We start from the raw sequence: 24,170 nt of genomic DNA on the forward strand, positions 1-24,170 counted from the left end.
TTTTTATATATGCGATTCTTGCTTATACTTTTCAAGTAGATAAAGGATATACCATAGAAGGGATTATAAAAAGATGAACTAAGGATAAGAAATATGTGTAGACAACTATCATTAAATAAACATTAGAATCCATACAAGACAATAATTTAATGGTAAGCGAAAATACAACTTGCAATAAATTGAGCTTCGAATTCCTCTTTTCCTAATACTCAAAAGAAAAAAAAAAAAGATTAAAATGATTAGGAAAATCTCATATAAAAAGTCTTAATAAAATGGTATCATCTTTATACATGCTTGAGTGAAAGACTATTGGATTAGCAAAAGTAGATTATATTTTCAAGTGAATTTTATATGTAAGTACAATACCAAAGGTCTGAAACCTAGAATCATTGTCATTAAGAGAGTTTTATCTGAATACTATCTTAATTCTAACGTAGAACATGCGGGTGATTAAGATAGATGAATGAAAATGGATTAACTTTTCTTTCTTTTTCCATCTGTTGTTATTTATAAGGAGGGGTATTACCATCTACACTAGGCAGGAAGTGCTGCAATTTAAACAGACTTAACACAATTACAATTTTCAGATACAAATCAAAGCTCAATAGGTCATGGGTTCAATTCACACCCCATCAATACTTTGTAATTTGTAATTATATACTACTCCTTATGGATTGGACCGTCCTTATTGTCTTATTTTGTCTTAACAACAAAATAAATTGGAATTTTCAAAATAATTTGTGCAAATTAAATGAAACCTAACAAAGAAGAGTGAAATTGGTGAATTATGTATTGTGATATGAAAATGATTATCCTTTTGAAAGTGAGCATTTAGTGTCACATAAAAAAATGGTGTTGGGGTTATGAGTGGTGGTGATGGTGTAATGTGCCTACCCATGACTTGGAAGAGCCACCAAGTTTGCCAAAACGTGGGCCAATGCTTCACATAATTTCAAGTGGATTCATTTGAAGCATACTGTTGTTGGTGGTGGAATGTGCAGGCCAAGTAAGTCAACCTGTGCACTTCCTCTCCCTAAATTCCCATCTTGTGGAAAACCTAAAAATAAAATAAAAATAAAAAGCTCTAATTGGCTTAACAAGTTCAAAAAGGAAAAAGAACCATTAAAGAAAGAAATAGCGTTTGACTGTTCAATTCACTTATCTTATATTTGTCTTAATGGATGACAATGGTGTGTGGTGATGCTAATTGTCCTTTTTTTTTTTAATATAAAAAACTACTTATGCTAAATTATCTCTAGGTCAAGTTTTTTTTTTTATGGGTTGATTTTTTTGTCAGGGCTTAAATATGTCACCTTAATTGGGTTAATTGGTCTAATTATAGGACAAAATAATTTAATTGAGCTAATTCTTTTACTCCTTTTACCAATAAATTGCCACCGATAATGTATCTTCATATAGAATATATAGCTTAATATGCCTTTATAATATTCTGATTTTATTAAACAACGTGCGTCTTTACTGTTTTGTGTATATTTTAAATAAAAAAAATATTGATAAATTAGTAATTTAATCGTCAGAATAATTATTATGAAATACAAAAAATCAAAAATCCAAATCCTAGACAAAATAAAATCAAATATTCATATTTAAAATTCAAAATTGCCTTCTTTTTAAGAGAAAAAAAAAAAGAGGGGAAAGTGCAAACCAAATTTTTTTTTTTTTTTGAGTGTTGCAAAAATTCAGTTATTGGATCAACAAAAAAAAACCATGTTGGTAATATTCCAATGTTATTCTTTATTGCTATTATCATTATTGATACCAATCATATGAGTACATGATAAAAGCAATACAATTTTGTATTTGAAAGTATACATAATACATATGTCCTGTCATTGAACAATTTTATAATAAGCAATCATTCTCAATTACATTATCTCTCAAATTAAACAAATTTTGAGATTCTCCTCCTATGACTTCTCAACAAATCTTGGTAGGTATAATGTATTTGGATTTCATATTCCCTTTTCTCACTAAGATTCTTTTCTTATTTTTAATTGTATGTTATGTTTCTTTCATTTGATTCTTTCCTTTTCTTTCGATTTTAAAGGAGATGAGGGAATGTAGAAACCAAACTATTCCATCCTACCTCATGTTCATTCCATCTTGCACCTTTCTTAAAGGCTAAATTTTAATTAAGAGAGAAATTTCATTATTAAATTAATTTTTCAATTTCATTATATACATTGTGCATTTTGATATTTTTCCACCATCTTTTAATTTATCGTGCATTTTTGATATATTTAAGAAAACATTGCATTTTGAACATTAATTATGATAAATAAAGTATTCATATATGGTATGTTTTTTATTGAATTAGATTTAATTGATGAGCAAAAATTGATCCATTATTACTATTTTTTTTCGAGAGAGCATTATTTTTACCTTAATTAAAAAAAAAGTAATGTTAGGTGGAAAAACTATATTCAATTAACTAGATTAAAGAATTTTACTACTAATCTAATTGATTTGATATTAAAGTTAATTAACTATTTTGCCCTTAAAAAAAACTAAAATTTCTATAAGAATAATAAAATGATTGAGCTCTTTGCCATTTTCCTTGCCAAATATTTTAAAGTTAGGGATTCAAGAAACAAGGAACCACATAATTATTTTCCTCCTTTAGAATTCTACTTAAAGATAGAGAGAAGTAAAGTTGTCATTTTTTTGGGCAAAGAAGAACACCCACCAGCACAAAGTTAATAAGCTCTCAAAAATGGCAGGTTGACAATTCATTTTCAATTATACACATTTATTAGAATACAAATGGGAGTTTACAACAACCCCTACATAGGGTAGACTATACAATTTGCATTTTCATCTCTAATACAATTTTTAGGAAACACCTTTGCAACTAAATCTCGATAATCTTGCAATCATGGATATTATATAATGAGAACAAAAGATTACAAGACTCGATTCAAGCACCCTTTTGAGGCAGAGTCTCAAATGCAGAAACAGTGTTTTCAAACTTGATCCGGTGCAGAGGGGCTCCACTTTGCTTTATCGCACAAGCAATCTTGTCCTCTAGGGGGCAACGCGCTTTTAGCATAGAGAAAACATGATTGTTCAATCTTCTTGCCTTCTTCATGGCTTCTAGTAAGGTTTCCCAACCCTTCACAAAAGAACATGGTAATTAAGCGATCCGAAGGATTGCAAATGAACAAGTTAGGGAAAAAAAATTGCAAGTTGGGGCACATCCCAGTCCAACAAAATGTTGAAAACTACTCCAGGAATACATGTAAATTTCTACATATACCTGAGAAAAATGAGGATTCCTGTGCATTTGCGAGAGTGATCCAGCCTCCACCTCAGCAACATTCAGGACTTGGTATGAAAAATCGAAGAGCTCAAAATGTAGTTGCTGCCCAAGCAAGTATATTATAGTGCAACCACCCCAGGAAACCGAATCACCCAGCATTTCACAACTGTTCAATGATGGTTTATCAGACTCCTCCAGGTATCCCTAGAGTTCAAGAATTAGCAACACATTAGCAGGGAGGACCATAGCCCATTCACATGGTGATGCAAGGAATAACAAACCCCTTCCCTAATCCCCACTAGTTATGCAACAAAAATATTATGGCACGACTAAAACCATTATTAATCAGATGTACAAGACCATAGCCCATTCACATGGTTGTCCAAAAGAGCTACATACTTGTAAAATACCATTTAATCTCATGTATGAAGAATCTAAATAGACCAATGCAAGACCCAAGTGCAGTTCTCCTTCCCAATGCTTAGAAAAAGGAAAAAAGTTATTGTTCCTTACGATTAGAAGGCCACTATATATACGGTAGAAATCTTTTGAAGTTGTTATGTCAATGAACCCTGTCTTTGGAGCAGCACTCCACTTATTACAATATTTATCAAGTGCTGCACTAGTAAAAGCAAGAGCATATTCCAGCACACTTCCACTATTTATGTTAGCCTTATACAGAAGATCTGCAAGCAAAGAAACACCGGAACTGTAAAACTAAAAATTAAAATTAAAAACAAACCATTAAATGGGAATGCAAGGGCAGGCATGTAAATTGGAGAATTTAACCAGTACAAGAAGGTATAATAGAAATACTTTCAGACATTAGTATTTCCTCTTTCTGTTTCACCCATCCACACCAAGTCTGAAATTATTTGCATTTTAAATTTTGTATTTAGGCCCAGGAGAAAACTTGAATTGAGACTTGCATCAAGGATAAGAAAATTTTATTAAGCATCTGTTATTTGTATCTTAACTGTAAGAATAGTCATTGGCCCAACTTCCATTAGCAGAGAGGCAAATGTCCTTTAGTTGCACTTGTGTGTGCGTAAAGGAGTTGTCTACATTGGAAGTTGCCACGTTCCTGGGATGGCAAGAACAACAAGCATGCCAAAAAGAATTTGCACCATTGTACAAGACTTTGCAGATCCTCTTAGATGTTTATGTGATATATTTTCTCCCACAACAAATCTATTTCTGTTTGTTCTTTCTTCGTAAATCCGACCCTCTTCCAAAGAACATCTCTAACAAAGATTTATACTGATAGTACAATGTTACTGGAGTGACTTTTAATCCCCATCCACAAATTTTGGGAACCAAGCAATGGTATGGAGTAAATGACATATTACACACCTGCAGCTTCTGCCTGCTTTGACATGGTGAAGAAAGATGAAGGATTTGGACACCCAGGATTAGATACTATGGCAGCAATTGATGATTTGAAAAGATTGACAAGAGGACTATCCCCTCCATCCTGCGACTGCAATATTTGCCCATCTGCACCAGGAAGCAAGCCCAACCATGGCGCTGTTTGCATGAAATGTGTGGTATCGACTTCCCTCTGCCAAAATATGAAACTACAACTGTAAGCAGCTAGAAACTTCCAGTTACTGCCAAGGAGTCCCAACTTGTAGGATACTAACCAATACAATGTCAAGAAGCCCCATCCAATATATAACACTTCCAATTTCCTTTATCCCCCTAAGAACCTCTGCTTTGAGCTCTGACTTCGTTCCCCAACTAAGATTTTCTTTGATGAGCCTCATACAACCTGGGTATAGATTATAGAGAGTTAAACAGATGAACTAGGAAAAATAAGATATAGTTAACACACACAAAGAGAAGCATGCATAAATTCAGCATAATATAATAGTAAAATTTTTAACTCTCTCTCTCTTGCACATATATAAAAAGGGAGGGAGCCTCTTTCCCACATGGGGATGAAGATCCTATTCATTGGCCACGTATACATGGAGGTATGCTTCGGAAAAGAAATTAAATATTATTTCTCCATAAATATTTTCCCTATGATAAACAAAGAAACTCAAATAAAACTATTATACATTAGATTCAAGTTTACAGCAGTCACTAATCACTAACATTGATTGCGTGCCCCACTTTCTACAGTCAATGAAATCTCTTAACCCAGGGTTTTAAAATAAACAAATGGTTCACTGAATCAGGATTGCTTATGGTTATGCAGATTTGGAAAATAAGAGGAAATTGGTTGCCACTTGCCACACTACTGTAAATTTTTTCATAAAATTAGAAAAATAATTCAAATCAAACATTATACCAAAAACTTGACTAAATACTCCCTCCGTCCTCAATTGATAGGCACACTTTCTATTTAACAAGAGCTAAGCAATAAGAAGAGAAGGAAAACACTGCCAGAATTATGACACTACATGTACCTGCAACTCCAGCATCAAAAGGAAGCAGTCCGATAGATTTTGGCAATGCTTCTTGTAATCCCGTAATCATGGGTTCAAGTGCAGTTAGCTGAAACATTAGACTGAATCTCAATGAATTTGATCTCCAGTAAACTCAATATAAGCAAGATAATATGGAATACTTTATATACTGATGTAGAGAACAAATTATTTGCTGAACACAATAAATTCATAATCCACCCTCCTTTGCCCCATGTGGTAAAAAGGGAACGTCCAAGGGGAAGAAACACAGATTCTTCAAATAGGAACGAGAACTAATTGTCCTGGAAATTCTGTTTTCAATTAAGAAATGAGAATGAGGTAAAGTTTGGAAAGCATGACATACCTTGTTTGATATGTGATCCAGTAGGGCTCTGATAAGCCAGGGCAATGATCTGGATCCAAGAAGTTTAACGATGGAAAACATGTGGGGAATTCCAAAGAACCCACTGTGCAAGCGAGCAAAACTCTGATGTGCAGAATTCAACTCCTATGATATCAAGCCATAAGGAATAACAGTTAAAAAATATGAGAGGAAGCATAAGTAACAAGAATGTCATTGATAAATTCCAGTCAAAATATGGTGATTAGCTTCTCACCTGCGTTCCACAATAGAAGTTGGGCTTGGCATAGGGAACTGAAGGTTTTTGAACAGGAGTCAGTGGAACTCTTGATGATCGGACAAAACGTTGAGTAGTATTGCATAGAACAAAGTTCGGCAGGAAATCATTTTGCATCTCTGACCAAATCTAACAGGTAAAAGAAAAAATTAATCCAGTGAAAACCGGCAAAGGTGAACCAGACTCATTAAGTTTGCATCCTCAATTCTGACCTTGGAAATTTACCAAAATAACATATTTTCCTCATTCCCCTCCTCCCCCCCCCCCCCCCCCCCCCCCCAAAAAAAAAAAAAAGTATTTTCCTCTAAGTAATCCAAATATATATATATATATATATGTTCATGTCATGATATATGACAGAACATACAAATTTAAGAGAGAGATACATTATAAAATGAAAATAATGCATCCAAAATCAAGATTGAAGATTTATGAGGAAGAAATTATTATACACACAAATATTAGTACCCAAACACACAAATAGATGTCCCAAGAGAGTTTCACCACACCTGAGAAGCAAGTCGACTAGAAAATGACACGAGTGATATATTTTCTTGCATCTCATTCAACATGAGACCAAACGAGTCTATTGAAATATCTTTAGAAAGAAGTTCATGGGTATGCTTCAAGATATCCAGCAGTTTTTCTAATTCCTGCAACCAATATAATGTTTTGGGTATGAGTTATGGTTGGAAAAATAAAAAACAATTAACTGTTAGAGTTAGTAGTCCAAGACATTAGATGGACAGGGCCATACACTGGATGCACCTATACAAATCCCCACATGCAGCTCAACAAAAACATACTCAACATACTCAGCAACAAAACCAACAATTTTCAACGGAATTGGTACAGTGGATGTGGCATTAACAGCAAGGAAACACAATGAGATGGTCAAATAACATATCCAATAATCCACCCGACTGACTCAAGAGGGCCATACAATGCATGCAACAATATCATTCTCAACATACTCAGCAACAAAACCAAGGATGCTCAAAGGAATGGGTAAAATAGACATGGCATTGGCATTAACAGCAAGGAAACACAATGAGATGGTCAAATACTATGTTCAATGATCCACCCAACTGACTGAAGCAGATAGGTGGAGAGACCCACATATTATGTAAAACTTTCTAGAATTCATCAATATGAGATTACTTAACAGTTGCATCAATCTTTAAAACGTAGGGAGAACTTAATTACCACTATTGCACACAAATCCTGTGACTCAAAACGATCAAAAAGAAACTCAAGATTGTCTCTGAAAACTTTGTTCATCCGTTCAGCGATCAAACTTCTTAAATCGATGGTTCTCCCAAGCAACTGTGATCACAAAGATCCCAAAGAAGTGAGGGAGTATGACATTATTTAAAAAAATAAAAAAAAATACTCAAAATGAAAAGAAGAAATCCCAGAAAGTGCCAGTATAACAGGTAGCATCACAAAGATGTATGGTTCAGTTCTCATGTTAAAATATGTGCATTAACTATCAGTCGAAGATATATCAATGATGACAATGAAGGGACCACAAAAAATATACTGAATAAACAGTTCAAGAGTCTCCTTTATAGAGCCTATTACTAAAAGATACAAAAGCAGCATGACCTGCGCTAAAAAAAAAGAGGTCATGAAAAGAAGAGTGACTGCTTTGTCTTTAGAGATGTACAGATGCTGAAAATCACTTAGAAATCAATCCCTCAGAATGATACCAAGAAATCAACAGACAGATGGCATTTCATGCTTCCTTAAACCTAGCCCTACAATGAAAGAACCTATTTTAAGCATTTAACTCTCGTTTCTACATTCTTTGAATAGTTCCCATTAAGTTCAAGTAGAGCTGCAAATGAGTTGAGCTGAACCAAGCATTGGCTGAGCTCCTTTATTAAATGAATTTCAAATTTAAGCTTGGGTTTGGCTAATTTAGCAAAATACCAAAACAAATAAAAAAAAGAGAGAGACAACTGAGAAAGTATACAGGCTTTCAATGATAGTAGTGAAATGACAGAAATCATTTTCATTTTCATATTTCCAATCACTGTTAGCAATTGGCCAGTGTGAATAACATTAATGAGCTTTGCAAGACATCATAGATAGAAGTGAACAAATTAACTTGCAAAAGACTGATTAACTATTGACAACAACACAAGAAAGGCTATACATATACCTTTACTCTAGTCATCTTAAATAGAGAGCTGAACCTCATAGGCTGGACAGAATATTTTTCTCCATTGTCCAAGGCAAAAAGAAATGATGGATCAAGAAGTTCACTACAGAATTTAACAAGCATTAGATGGTTCATTAGATTTACATTGCCTAGGAACTACAGTAGTAATCATGGCAAAGCACATACCTTGCTGCCCAGCTCTTGTAATACGTGAAAATGATCTCACAGAGTTTTGAAACAAACAAATCAAAACAGTGATCCACCTATAAAGAGAATACATATTTGCAAGCGTCAAAAGGAAACCATTCCACTTAACTTATATGACCAAAATCAGAGTACAGAGTTGTATGGATGAACACTACTGAGACTTATCCATGCATCTCTTTGGATATGTGAATTTGAGATGATCTCATGCTTTGGATATTTCACATAAGAAAAACTTCCCAGCAAATGAATCAATCATCATATGATGGAAAAAATAAAGAAAAAAAAAAAAAAAAAACATAATCAATAATTCTATATAATTTGTCCAAACCATCACAGAATCAATTTGGACTAAATTATTAACCTATAGAAATGCCAGCTGAAATGAGATCAAAATTCAATTTGATTGGGCACAAAGATCTAATTCAGAGTCATAGGAAAAAAAGAATGATCTGAGAGACTGAGACATTACTTAAATGTTTGTGATTAAGAATGTGGAGGTGGGGCTGTTTTTTCATGGACTGCTGTGATTCTACAGTATAATTGCAAAGGCTTACTGAATCCATAAAAAAAATGGAGTTATTTCAGACTAAATAGCACATCTATCCACATAAAGAAACTCACTGTTTAAAGGAGAACAACTAGCAAGAGTTGAGAAAGAAAAAATCTCAATTAAACAGGGTATTCAACATGGCAGTACCAATTTATCAAAATTATAAACGAGATGTACATCCAAGGAAGAGATTTTAAAAAAATTAACACTTAGAAAAGACTTAAAAATTGATATACCTCTGCCTCAATTTCATCATAGAGGAACCGCTGCCTCAGCATGACCAGAGCTTGCTGAGCTGAATCATTGTAGATGTCAAATGGCATAAGAACACTTTCAAGGAGGCCCGCATTCTGCGACTCAAGCACATGATCTACCAACATCCAGGGAAGAGAGCATTCAATGGGAAACTACATATAGATACAAACTAGAGCCTGTAAGTCAGAAAGTAATCAAGCAAACAAAATATGTGTGGAAAAACAAAATTAGAGAGAGAAAGAGATAGATTAACTTCACAACCATAGAACTCAAGCTCTATACAGCATTGTAGAACTGACCTAGGAATCATGAAAAGCAATTGGAAAACAGAGTTGAATAGGCAGTTGCTATAGAAGATTTTATTCAAGCGAGTACTTTTTTTTACTACTTGTCCATTTGAAACTTATTCAAAATCAAGCATTTCTCTTCCAACTTTTCTCACCATCATTCCAGCTGTACCAAATCCTAAACAAAATAATCTATGCTAAACAGAAGAACAATATGGTCAGCATCTTCCAGCCATCAGTAAGTAGTAGCTAGATGATTTGCCTGAAAACCTCCTAATTCTTTACTTTCTCAGGGAAAATAAAAATCAGTGACAAAAGCACCTCCCCTTCTCTAAGAAACCTTGTTCATTTCAGATATATTCTCATTGCAGATATAATTAGACCGCTTTTTAGTAACATGTTTATCCAAATATAGCCAACAACCTCTTAGCCGATGATATCTCCACAGATCATTCCTCTGATTTAGGAACAGATTACAATTAATTTCCTGTAATTAATCTCTGTAATTCCTTTCCATATTCTGTTTGTATTCTCCCTATTTAAAGGGCCTTATACATCAATACAAATCATCAAGAATTCCAAATCCTCAAACACTTTCATGGTATCAGAGCTTCGGTTCTGAAAATTATCCCTCCCTCTCCTTTCTCTCTCATATTTTTTAGCTGCCGCCGCCGATAGCCATGACACAAACACCCACCTCCATTCACCCTGCCTACTCTGTGACTAACATCCAATCAAAAATAAGAACCCTAGATGGTAGCACAGTTACATACACATCATGGGTGAAATTATTCAAGTTTCATTCTATTGCATACCGTGTTCTTGATCACATTGATGACACGCCACCCCCAGCCTCTACAGATCCATCATACAGTGCTTGGAAAGAAATAGATGCCTTGGTGTCTCAATGGATTTACAGTACCGTGTCTGATGAACTGCTCACCCGCATCCTCGACACTGAAGCTACGGCTAGAAAAACATGGCTGAAACTTGAGAAAATCTTCCTTAGCAACAAGAAAGCAAAAGCGGCAGCTCTTGAAACAAAATTCGTTAATCTCACCCTTGCAGCCTGCAGTTCCGTTGATGATTACTGCAAGAAATTGAAAGACATCGCCGACCAACTGAACGATGTTGACCAACCAGTTACAGAATCCCGATTGGTCTTACAACTGGTTCGTGGCCTTCCTCAAGAATTCGACGCCATAGCTTCTCTTATTAACTCACAAAACGCAGACTGGGACCTTGCACGAACCATGTTGAATGATGAGGTCATTCGCCAGGCTGCACGACAACAAACCACCTCTGTCCTTGTCGCTCCAACCACGCAGACAAACCAAACCCAGCCGGCCACAACTCAACAACCTGAAAACAATCAGCCTCACAACAGTTCTTACCACTCCAATTATAGAGGCCGTGGTCGAGGCAGACGTGGCAGAGGCAGAGGATGCGGCTACAGGGGAAACTCTCCGGGGACTCCTTGGGCTATAACCCATCAGTCCGCCAATCAAACCTACCCAAAATGGGCTTGGTGGAACACTCCACCTTGTCCCTACCCAACACAAACTCCATGGCCACCAAATCATATTCAAAACACACCCAATGCCCATTATGCCGCTTATTCAGAACAGCAGCCATACGGCCCAGCACCACCATATCCCCCTCCACCGCATACTGGATATGATGCTTTAAGTCCTTCCGATCTCAGCCAAGCTTATAACACGATGCAACTCAACTACACAGATCCAAATCTGATCATGGATACAGGGGCAGAACGTCATGTCACCGACAACCGAGGTATGATTCGCAACCCTGACTCTTTTCCTGTTAACACTAAACTTTTAGTCGGCAACGGACACTATTTACCAATTGAGGGCTCAGGAACAGGTTACCTTCCCATCCTTAACCGTACATACATCCTCCCAAACATACTTTACAGCCCACAGATCATTAAAAATTTATTATCTGTCCGCCGTTTTACACGTGATAACAATATTTCTGTTGAATTTGACCCTTTTGGTTTCTCTTTGAAGGACCTCAAAACAGGACAGCTCCTTTCCCGCCACAATAGTACCGGAGATCTCTATCCTGTCACTCCACCAACCCTACCACCACAAGCTTGTTCAATCACATCTCCCAATTTACCTTGGCACGATCGCCTCGGTCACCCTGGCACACAAGTTTTAGATGTTTTAACCAAACAGTTTGGTCTTCCTTGTAATAAGAACAAGCATTTATTTTTTTGCAATTCTTGTCATTTATCTAATAGCAAACGATTACCTTTTTATGAGTCAAATTCCTTTACTTTTTCACCATTTGATATAATACACTGTGACTTGTGGACCTCCCCTATTCCAACCAAATCTGGATATAAATACTACATGGTGCTAATTGATAATTTTTCCAATTATGTGTGGGTATACCCTCTCAAGTTCAAATCTGAAACTTTCACCACCTTTACTAAATTCCATAAACTCATAGCCACCCAATTCAACCGCAATATCAAAACTTTTCAATGTGACTTGGGGGGAGAATTTGACAACCATAACTTCAAAATTTTTGCCCAACAACATGGTCTGTTATTCCGTTTTTCATGCCCCCAAACATCTTCCCAAAATGGTCGGGCTGAACGCATGATTCGTCGTCTCAACGACATCATCCGCTCACTCCTCATCCATGCTCAATTACCACCTATGTTTTGGGTCGAAGCACTTCACACTGCTGCCTATCTCCATAACATCCTTCCAACCAAACGTCTCAATTATTTCACACCCACTTTTGCCTTATATCTCCGCCACCCGACATACGATCACTTACGTGTGTTCGGGTGTGCTTGTTATCCCAATACCTCCGCAACCCAACCCCACAAATTACACCCAAGATCCGTTAGATGCATCTTCCTTGGATATCCTCCAGATTTTAGGGGATACCGATGCTTTGACCCTACAACCGGGAAGATCCACATATCACGACATGTAACCTTTGATGAACAAACTTTCCCATACACCATTCCAACTCCACCCAAAACATACACATTTCTTGATGAACAACCACCACCAGGATTTCAGTTTATACAACCTCACCCAACACCAAACACCACCCAAACCCAAAAACGCCCAATCTCTCACCCCATAATATACACCCGCCGCCATAAACAACAGCCCCTTAACCCAGTCTCACAAAATCCCAACACTCAGACCACCGCTGTATCAAAACCTGCACAGAATACTCATCAAATGACCACCCGCTCCAAAGCTCGCCATGCCCTTATGACCACCTCAATTTCACCAATACCCACCTCTTATGCAAAAGCTTTTTCTGACCCTCATTGGTTAAGTGCTATGCAGGCTGAGTTTCGTGCTTTGCAGGAAAATGATACATGGGAACTCGTGCCTCGCCCTCCTGACCGACCAGTCATTCGGTGTATGTGGCTTTTTCGACACAAATTTAAATCAGATGGGTCACTTCAAAGGTACAAAGCACGTTTGGTGGTAAATGGAAAATCTCAAACAGTGGGCATTGACTGTGACGATACTTTTAGTCCCGTAGTGAAACCCGCTACTATACGGACTGTGTTATCCATTGCAGTTTCCCGTTCTTGGCCAATACACCAGTTGGATGTCAAAAACGCGTTTTTACATGGGCATTTAAATGAAACTGTTTTTATGCATCAACCCCCGGGTTTCACAGATAGAAGATACCCTCATTTTGTGTGCAGATTGAAAAAATCCCTTTATGGGCTCAAACAGGCTCCACGGGCATGGTACACCAGATTTGCAGCCCATCTGCTGTCTCATGGGTTTCGCAGCAGTGTGTGTGACAATTCCCTATTCATTTTCTCAAAGGGAAATCAGCTTGCTTATTTACTTCTGTATGTTGATGATATAGTGCTCACTGCCTCTTCTAATGAGTTATTGCAGAATATTATCCGCATGCTCTCACGAGAGTTTGCAATGACAGATTTGGGCCGGGTGCATCATTTCCTGGGAATCAAAGTGACACGGACATCTGGTGGGTTATTTTTGGATCAGTCTCAATACACAAAAGATATCATCTCCAGAGCTTCAATGTCCTCTTGCAAACCGTGTGCCACCCCAGTCGATCTATCATCAAAACTGAGTGCTTCTGATGGACCTCTCTTCCATGATCCAACATTATACCGCAGTCTTGCTGGCGCATTACAGTATCTCACATTCACACGCCCAGATATATCATATGCTGTTCAACAAATATGCCTCTTCATGCATGAACCGCGGGATCCACACTATGCCTTTCTCAAAAGAATAATCCGATATTTACAAGGCACAGTTGACTACGGTATAAGAATTGGCAAGACAAATACACATACCTTGGTAGCATACTCAGACTCAGATTGGGGTGGATGCCCAGACTCCAGAAGATCAACTAGTGGCTACTGTGTTTTCCTTGGTGATAATTTGATTTCATGGTCTTCAAAACGGCAGCCTACTATCTCACGGTCTAGTGCAGAGGCAGAATATAGAGGAGTAGCCAATGCTGTTGCAGAGACCACCTGGCTTCGCAATTTACTTCTGGAATTACACCTCTCACTTCAGCAGGCCTCTGTCGTATACTGTGACAATGTTTCCGCAGTGTATATGTCTGACAATCCTGTCCAGCATCAACGCACAAAACACATTGAGATCGACATACACTTTGTACGGGAGAAAGTTCGAATAGGCCACATTCGGGTCTCACATGTCCCATCTGCTTTTCAATATGCTGACATCTTCACCAAAGGCCTATCTCGACAGTTGTTCCAGTCATTTCGATCCAGCTTGAGCGTCTGTCCTCCGCCAGCTCAAACTGCGGGGGAGTCTTAGCCGATGATATCTCCACAGATCATTCCTCTGATTTAGGAACAGATTACAATTAATTTCCTGTAATTAATCTCTGTAATTCCTTTCCATATTCTGTTTGTATTCTCCCTATTTAAAGGGCCTTATACATCAATACAAATCATCAAGAATTCCAAATCCTCAAACACTTTCACAACCACCTTGACCCACAACAAATTAAGTGACTTACTTCCTTTCCATTCAAAGACTCCATAATAAAGCAAAATAAAATAAAAATTCCACAGACTTGTAGCATCTTTCCTGCCACTAAACTCTCTATCTTAATTTAAGAGAAGTTTTAAAAGATTCTGGAAATACCAATGCTCTTCAGAAAATACTGAATATGTGATTTGCATTTAGGTTTACTCGTTGAAGAGCCCCCTGAGTTCTACATCATGTGTATAATAGTTGAACTAAGAATTTACATTTCCATTTTGTCATAGTTGCAAAAGGTTTTCAATTATTATAGAACAAAACATAAATGAATATGAAGTATCTGGCAGTCCTGAAATAGCACACAAAACTAATCTACTAAGTTAGGCTAGCTCTCTAGAGTATCATAACCAAAATAGTTATAAAAGGAAATTGCATTTCTATGTAGTAGTTATAGCAGAATAACGCTAGCACATTTCTGTACCTGAATAACGCGAGAAGACTCCAAATAAAATTCTCTAAACCACAGGAAACCAAGATCTGTCAAAGTTCCAATGGTCACTGCAAAATTTATTACAGCAAAATTAAACTTAGTTTACTATTGAAAAGCCAAATATCTTTACTTTGTCCACACAGTTTAACCAAGTCAAGGACAGCAAGATGAAACATAATTGTTGTAGCTTCAAGAATCATCATAAGCATCAAAGTGATATAGTGTTAAATAAACAACCCCACAGCAATATTATACACTGTTATCACAGTGATGAAAGAACAAAGAAGATTTTATGCTTGGAATGACAGCTTACAGGCATACCTGAGTAATCCAATATATGAAGGAAGAAAGTAAGCTTGTAAAAGAAGGTCTCCAACTGCTTTAAATCATTCACGGGAATCTCAGACCCGCTATTGCCAAACAGGCCACCGGGCTTCCGAAGATTACCACCAGATACTACTTCATAGATCAGGAACTGCAAACAGTGGACCTGAATAAAGAAAAGTAATGTTCTGAATCCTGGAATTAAGTACACCCAAATACCTGTGCTTAGCATATTGCAACATCTTCAAATGAAAAGTTATATATTTTGGAATAGTAAGACATTTACAGTATAATGCAGCTCCAAGCGGCATGGCTCATTTGCAGCCCAAAGCCCCACAATAATATGTAATCTGGTGAAAATTTGCCACTAAATTAATTTAATTTTCTTGGTAATAAATTTTCCTTCTCTCGCTTTTTCATTTTTTCTTTCTATTTGATGTTTCAGTCCACATGTACAAAATGCCAAAATTTTTTTTAATTCTTCAATCTTTTACTTTACTTTTTGTAAGTTTTCATAATTCATATAAGTTAGAGAATAAGTGGATCAAATTATGTTTGATAAGAGAGGCACATTTGCCACTGTTGCACACAATGTAGCTGCCTGCTGCACATGTTTATTTCTGAATATATATTGTAAGAAATTTTCCAAGTAACAGGATAATATGATAGTTAATCTCCGTGGTAATAAAACCAAACTATGCCTTAACATCCATTTAATCCAATACAGGATGCTGCGGCTCCACGGCTTGATAGCACAATATTGATAAATATTCAGCTACCACCATTATCAACTGAAGGAGGTAATGAGGTAATTTTATTCACTGGTTCATCTTGCCATCATGAAGTAAATACCACCTATGATCATTGAAATGAAATTAAGGGAAAAAGAAGAGAAGAAACAAGCAGGGAAAATAAGTAACAACCTGTGCAGTTGTTGGTGGGACAGCTCTAGGATAAAAGAAGCTTCCTTTACTATTTTCACCTCCTTGTGATTGTAAGTCGGTTTCAGGCTTGTTTGTATTTGCCATCCAGTCTGCTGAAAGAGTCCGCATATCAGAAAGAATCCTGAAATTCAGCAATTAGACAAACATATAAGCAAGGGAAACATTTAAATAGAACACTCAATTAGAAAAGGCAGATTTGCCTTAATTAGCAGATTAAGAAATCTCATCATTTTTGTTTTGGCATGATGTAGATAAGAAAAATTAGAAGATGATGTTAGCTTTGGCTTCTGATCCTCTTTTGGTTTTATTCCAAATATGATGGCATTTTTTAACTTCATTAATAAGTCAACAAGCAATATTTGAAATTTCACCATATGAAAAATAGAAGAAATAAATGTAATAAACATGATTATGTTTGCAACATTTGCAAACCTATTTGACCAGACGAATTATCAGAAACTACCAAAATGGAAATAGAAGTGCAGGTTAACATCGATAATCCCTCCAGATATATAGATGTCACATTCCTATGTCAGAAAAGAAAATCCCTTTTCTTCATACTTAACTTATGACCTTTTTACTATTTCATCATATGTCCTTCAGAGGCAAATAAAAGATCATAAGTTACAAAATGTGAAATTTGTTACACTTCCTTCATCGCTTATATTTTTATTTCACTTCAATAGAACCGTTAGCCCACTAACATGATTATATCATTCATGCTATAGCGTAATATTGAGAACTAAGCTTATGAAGGACATCAAAGTTAATAGAAATCAGTAAACATATAAACAGAAATTCAGATCACAAAATACCAACTCAAAAGCCCACCTTGAAAGATCCTTCTTCTTTCGGAAGGTAGTTCGCAACATAGTGGCTAATGTGTTTTGGACAAAATCTTGAACCTCAGCATGTACAGTTTCCCATAAGGCGTCAACTACCAATGTCTCACAACGATGCATCATGGATCCAACATTCTTTATGCAGCTAATGAGTTCAACGAGTGCTTTCCTTTCCTCAGCCGTGTAATTATATCTTACGACCTGCAAGATAGGCCAAGAAGCATGAACAGACAAGCAAATAATAGTATATATATATATATATATATATTTATGTAATATTATATGTGTATGCTACACGAGGCAAAAATTCTCAAATTTGTTTATATATTAATTACATGCGCATGTATTTATTACCATGTTGGTTATAAATAATTGGAGTTTATATCCTCAAGTGAGCCTGCAAAGTCAAGGATTAGCATAATACCTTTTCATAGTCAGAAATGGTTGCAGAATTTCCATTTGATTCAGAAGGAATTGCATCTTTACATGGACGAGAAAATTTCCATGCACATTGTTCCCAAATGCGTGCTGTCCACCTGCTTAATAGCTGGAATCCTTCAACAACCATATCATACATGTTTCCCTTGGTTTCTTTGCACCACTCGATATCAGCACCATCTGTCGACTTCAACAACAACAACTGTACATAAAAGTGTAAAAGGCAAGAAACACGTATTAAAATCCTGTAAAACAAAGATTAGAAGAACTCTCATCAATGTGCATAGAAAGAAGGATAAAATGTGTGGCTTGGTGGAGGGGGGAAGGGTAGAGTACCTGATTCATGGCCGACGCAAAACGAATTGCAAAATCATCATGCTCAGCACGAATAGCTCCTATGTGATTGATAATTAGATAATGTCTCTGATAGGTAAAGTATTTTAAGGCTCATCAATTGTATTGAGTATAGCAGGATACTTAAAACTAAAAAATCACCAAAAGATAGTCAGCAATTAATGGCATTAAATGCAAATGATATAGTAAGAAAGGCAATAAACTTGCACCCAATGTGTTTGCAAATGTCAAGTAAACCAATTTTCAATCCATAAACCCAACATGAAACCATCGTTTCAACTAGCCACCATATTTTCAATCCATTTTCAAGTAAGAATACAGAATATTCTTTCCCGGCGGGTATTGCAGACATATGTTTTTCTAAAAAGTATCCACTCATATCTTAATGGTAATTTATGCAACTAAAAAAGCTCTTACAATGCTGAACCATATTCACAATGATGGTTGTCAAAATCAAAAGCGAGAAAGATATAGGCTTATTACCAGATATCGAGTAAAAGATCAAGCAAAAAGTTCATATGGATAGCAATCAACAATGACCTAGGTCAACCAAAATAGAACTGTAAGATGGTACATGAAAAAGAAAATCGAAATGAAAAATGATGTCAAGGATATTCTTGTGCCTCCCGGGGTGGAAGTTCATGAGGTGCTGGAAGGGTGAGGAGGCGAGTCTGTGAGGAAAACTTCTGAAAGTACATTGACAATTCTTTCAAAATTGCTGCTGGAGAAAGATGCAGATCAGGAAAAGCAGGAATCACTGGATCATTCTGCCAGAGAATAGAAATTATGAATGAATTTTATTAGGTTTCAAACATAAGGAGACAAATTATTTTGTGACTTCATAAGTGATGTTTTAGAATATTATATGCACAAGAAGGTATAATCAAAAATACCTTAAAAATATTGATCAGCCTGTTGATTTTCACCCTCTTGTAAAGTGACTCGCTGTCTTTCTCTGATGATGTTGCTAGGACAACAAGAACAGGCAAAACACGCAGAAGAATGTGTCTCTCTGGAAATAGAAGAGCAAAATCTAACTCCAACGACTCTACAGCAAATACTATGAGAACCTGCAGAATGTCTTCTACACTGTTTTCTTTGTCAAGGATCTCAGAATGAATTGTTAAGAGGCAAAAGCATTAAATCAAGAAAACAATGCACACACAATATATTAAAAATAATAAATAAAAAAAAGATAAGAATAATAAGCAGTAAATCAAAGGCATATCACTTTCCAAATGAACTTAGAAGGCATCACAGAGAATTTATGTCAAAGAAGGTCATATTTTAGTGCTTAACCCAAAATATTTCTCCTTCGCTATCATACCAAATGCCTGCAGTATTGTTCAGGATACTTGTTCACACGAAACATCTCAGCATGCAAGTTCAACAAGATAGCCCACCTCGTGCTCAAGAAAATCTGCAATAGTTTACAGATTTTTGAAGGACAATTAAATGATTATAGATTAGATAAGATTTATCTATCTGATAGAATTTGTTCTCTATAGTTTTATTATTACACAACAATCTGTAAATATCCTTTTAGTCCTTTGAATTCTAAATTAATATACACATCAATGAAACAAGTCAGTTTCTGTAAAGTTTCTATTCTGCAATACAGCATAGTGAGTTTTTTTTTTTTTTTTTTTAAGGAATACAGCATAGTGAGATGTAATATACAAACATATTGAGAAAAATCAAGTTGGAACTATAAAAATATAGAAAGCAAAATAATACTACTGGAATAAGTGATAAACTACTGGAATAAGTGATAAGATACTGCTGCATGTTATTGGATCCATAAAAAAAAAGGGCAAACACACACCTGTAAATCATCTAACTCCTCCCTCATGGAATCAATGTCTTGCCACTGAACACTGACTTGCGTGAATGTCCTGGTAAAAGCAGGAATACGTAAAATGTTAGAAAAAATTTTGGGCGAGGGAGGGGGTGACATAGGTGGAGAAAGAAAGCAAGAACAGTGTTAGACTCCTTAGCAAAGCAGTTAGCAAACAAAGTTCCAGTTTGTTGGAACTTAACCAATTGAAAAACTGTGAAAATACACAGCTAGTAAGTAACATCAGGCAGAAAACATGATCCATGTGAAAAAAGCTGACATCAGCTCAAGAAATGTACTGCAGCAGAAAACCGTTTGATTGAACTAATAGCCAGAATTATTATTATTTAATCGAAAACTGGTAGAAGAAACAATTAAAAACACTAAATGTTGACATAATTTACTCAAAAAAGTTTATTCCATCAGGCCAAATTTGACAAAAATAACCTTTCATTCTCATTAGACTTAATCAATGTTAATGAACATTCTGAGCCACACTAAGATTAAGGCAAATTCAAAGATTGCCAAAGAAGATATATTAAGGAGATTGGTTGTTAGGTTAGCATGACCTTTTACAATATTGCAATGTTTTTTATGTGAAGGAGCGTGTCCTGTCCCTAACCCGTGTGTGTTGTGTGTATCCTATTCAACCAATAAAATAAAATTAAAAGAAAAAAGGAGAGAGAGATTGGTTGTGGTAAGAAGATAAAGGGGAAAAAAAAAAGATAATTGTGATAATTATGATCTTGTAGAGAAAATAAAGATTCTCAACTCCAAGTTACTATAACCATAAAGAACAGAAAGGACATAAAACAAAGTAATTATTTTCATACCTCTTATACCAAGAGAAGTCATTAGGTATACTTGCTTTAGCATTTTTAAGATGATCGAGTTGCACTAAAACATCAAGTAACTTCAACATGGACCTGAAGTAATAAATGTATTAAGGAAAGAAGATAACAACCAAGAGAACATCGCAGTCAAACTAAAGTTATATATATATATATATTAGAAAGAAAGAGCGAAAAGGTTTCCATAATACCATAAATGAGTAATTGTAGGCCCATTAATGCGTCGTTCTGGCCTAGAAAAACGTTGCATATCAGCTGCTAGCTGAATTAACAAATTAACAGTTAAGAGGAAGTGAATATCTATCATGCACTCTAATGCAGACTATGTAATAATATTCCAACAATAAAGAAAAGACATGAGATTATATACTTTAGATGCAGCAGATGCTTGCCATCGCTGAATTTCACGCAGACGACTCATCTCCAAGTCCAAAACTTGATATGTTTCAAGATACAAGTCAGCCTGACTGTGTTTCATAGAATCAGGTAGCTGCCACATCAAACATGACCTTAGATTTGTTGTTTAAGAAAATAATATAAACAAAATTGTGACGTTTACTGAACTTTTTATTATCATTTATGACATAGAATTCGCTGTATGGTAACAACCAACTACAAATTGGCTGTGGAATAAATTTTCATGCGAAAAGAATTTCAATTTATGGAAAAAATTACAGAGAAAAGGCTATCTTGGCCGACAAAAATGATAAAAAGGAAACTAATATTCATAACATGGAAAAAGGGGCTCTCAGCGACATCTCAATCCAGGGCATAAAAAATGTTCCAATATTATTATTTGAATTGAAACCAAAATGCACCTGAGGCAGTGCTTTGACGCAACTGCGATATGTATAAAGCACCGATGCCATGCCCTTCCCCTCTTGGATAAGTGCATTCTGTACATATTGGAGAATGTACTATTAAAAATCACCAAACAATTCAAATGCTACAATATTCGAAACCAATAGTCAACTTATCTAATAGAAATAAGCAAAGCAAATGAGTTCTGCGCATGAAATGATAAAGCAAAGAGAGGGGAAAAGAAAGACCACATACCAGCTGATTCAGTGCCTTTGTGTCTTCAGATAAAGATAAGCGATATGCAGAAACATCACTGTACTCTGCACAAGGAAAGGAAATCAATTCTAATTTACTACAAGCTGTGCAATTTTTCCTCTTCAAATTGTTGTGCATGACTTGCCCAGAAATTGCAATCTGTAAGTTACTCAACTACCACTATCTGCAGACTCCATGTTAGTTATTTAAACAATTAAAGTGGCAAAAGCTAACCTTTTCTATTATCATTATTAGTAGATATTAGCTAACATATTCTAAACAATCAAAGGAAAGAATGCTCAATGGAAAGCACAATCCTTCATGACAAATTGACAGCTGCAAGCCTTTTTCTCCTGATTCTTCTGCTATTAATCTTCTTCATTCTTTCTCAGTTTCTTAGCATTAACAGCAAGCCAAGATTTGTTGAGTTCGAGCTTACTTGTCAAAGGTATACTCAAGCTTGAAAATCGAGCTTGAGCTTAGCTCTTTCACAATTTTTTTTTTTTTTTAGAAAAAAAAAAATTGCCCCTTTGCAAGCTTTACTGCTCAAGCTCGCCTTGTCTATTAAATGAGCTCGATAAGCAAGATCAAGCTCGACTCATTAAGCTTATCAAACGAGCTTTTCCTGAGCCAAGCCTCAAGCAGCTCGTGAGCAGTTGGCTCATTTACAATCCTATTAACAAGGCACAAAGTTCTCCATATATTTGACCAAACTTTCACATGTGATAATTTATGAATTTAAATGAAATCAATTTGTCCAAGAATTTCAATTTGACAAAAGAAAGGCTACTATAAACAAGCCAAGTTACTTAAAAATCCATGTTTTTTGAATTTTAACCTTAGTAAGCCATGAACTTTGGTTAACACTGCAATTATGACAAAGTTGCATAAATGACAAGTACTTACATTTTCTAATTATGTCTATGCAATAGTTTGATCCCAGGAATACCTATTCCTTTTGCCAAAAAAAAAAAAAAAAAAGTTCTACACCATCCTTAAAGAGACAGGATATGAATTGAAACACGAATAACTGATATGCAACTGAATAACAGCCAATTGCACTTGAGTAGACTGTGGGCGGTACAACAATTCAAGGTGGACCTGAAATTCAATTTCCTAGCAATTAAGGGAATGTATTTTCCTAGCTCATCCCTAGCCATAACTAAAATCCTACCCAAAGTTGAATTGAAGCCTTGATTTTAGCAAACTAATAAAAGATTACGCTAAAAGTTACAACAAAAGAGAAGTTACAACTTATTGAACTTTTAAGTAATTTACCAAGATAAATATTGGCAAAGACATACCAACTGGACTACTGGTTGCTCCCCTCTCACTTGACACCAGAACTGCTGGTCCTTGCACCTCTGGTTGCTCATCCTTTTACATAATTCCCCACAAAAAAAAAAAAAAAAAATAATAATAATAATAATAATAATAATAAAAATAAAAAAGATGACTATATTTCAGAACACAAACATAATACACATTATAGCTTTCTTCTTGAAAACTTGCAAAATGATGTGACAACTAAAAAAAAACTACAGGATGGGTACTGTAAAATGAACACAAAGGACTAATCTTGAAGTATAATTGCTTTCAAAGTTTTTAACTTCGTATCATTAAGAAAAATACCCATTAAAGTTTCATCAACGGAAAGATTATTACAACAGAAAAAGGAAGAAAATTTTGTTACCTCCAGAGAGAATGTGGAGAGGGCAGCAATGGCTTCTTCTATTGGAACTGCCATTTAACCTTCTTATTCAGTGGGTACAGTCAGAATTCTATCTCTTTATGTGTCAAAAGCTTAAGAGAGTTTTTGCATTTCCAATGGAAGACAAAAATGAGGTAGATCCGGAAATGTAGTGGTTCTCCAGATTGGTTTGGTGAGTTGAGGCTCGGAATTTTAATGCTGGAACCAAGTCGGAACTAGCTTGATGACTGTCTAAACTTTGGGATTTCTAAAATTGGCATAATATGTGCCTTCAATTACGCTATTGCCATCATAGGACGTGAATAAATTTTTTCCTTTAAAGGGAAAATTTTCCAATAGGATTCCTCTATTTTTCCGGTCATTCCCATTAAGTTCTAATTTTTTTTTTTTAAATTAAGAAATTCATTTAATTTGAAAGATCAAAAAATTAATTTGTTTCTTTATTTATTCTAGAATCTTTGTCTGTTTATCTTTAAACAATTAGTTAACCTATCTTTTTTCTTTAAAAAAAAAATA

The 24,170-nt window shown here is 35.6% G+C and overlaps 1 protein-coding gene across 1 annotated transcript; it reads right to left on the reverse strand.

The window, feature by feature from the left end:
- Positions 1–2,749: 2,749 nt before the first annotated feature.
- On the reverse strand, positions 2,750–23,899 carry PIR121 (transcription activator). Its single transcript, XM_089718253.1, has 30 exons — positions 23,637–23,899; positions 23,248–23,320; positions 21,944–22,008; positions 21,706–21,783; positions 21,258–21,377; positions 21,079–21,149; positions 20,870–20,962; positions 20,025–20,094; positions 19,555–19,619; positions 19,093–19,288; positions 18,815–18,966; positions 18,182–18,275; positions 17,832–18,047; positions 17,397–17,608; positions 16,545–16,686; positions 15,619–15,787; positions 15,289–15,365; positions 9,493–9,663; positions 8,686–8,762; positions 8,500–8,602; positions 7,539–7,658; positions 6,842–6,985; positions 6,312–6,461; positions 6,059–6,202; positions 5,695–5,782; positions 4,924–5,051; positions 4,634–4,841; positions 3,794–3,966; positions 3,278–3,484; positions 2,750–3,133 (listed from the first exon to the last, which is right to left on the reverse strand). The coding sequence occupies exons 1-30, from the start codon at positions 23,688–23,690 to the stop codon at positions 2,939–2,941; spliced, it is 3,855 nt and encodes a 1,284-aa protein (XP_089574379.1). The 5' UTR covers positions 23,691–23,899; the 3' UTR covers positions 2,750–2,938.
- Between the last annotated feature and the right edge of the window lie 271 nt (positions 23,900–24,170).

This window comes from Jatropha curcas, chromosome 2, assembly GCF_041381405.1.
Source record: "Jatropha curcas cultivar XTBG-Jc1 chromosome 2, XTBG_Jcur_1.0, whole genome shotgun sequence".
Taxonomy (NCBI): domain Eukaryota; kingdom Viridiplantae; phylum Streptophyta; class Magnoliopsida; order Malpighiales; family Euphorbiaceae; genus Jatropha; species Jatropha curcas.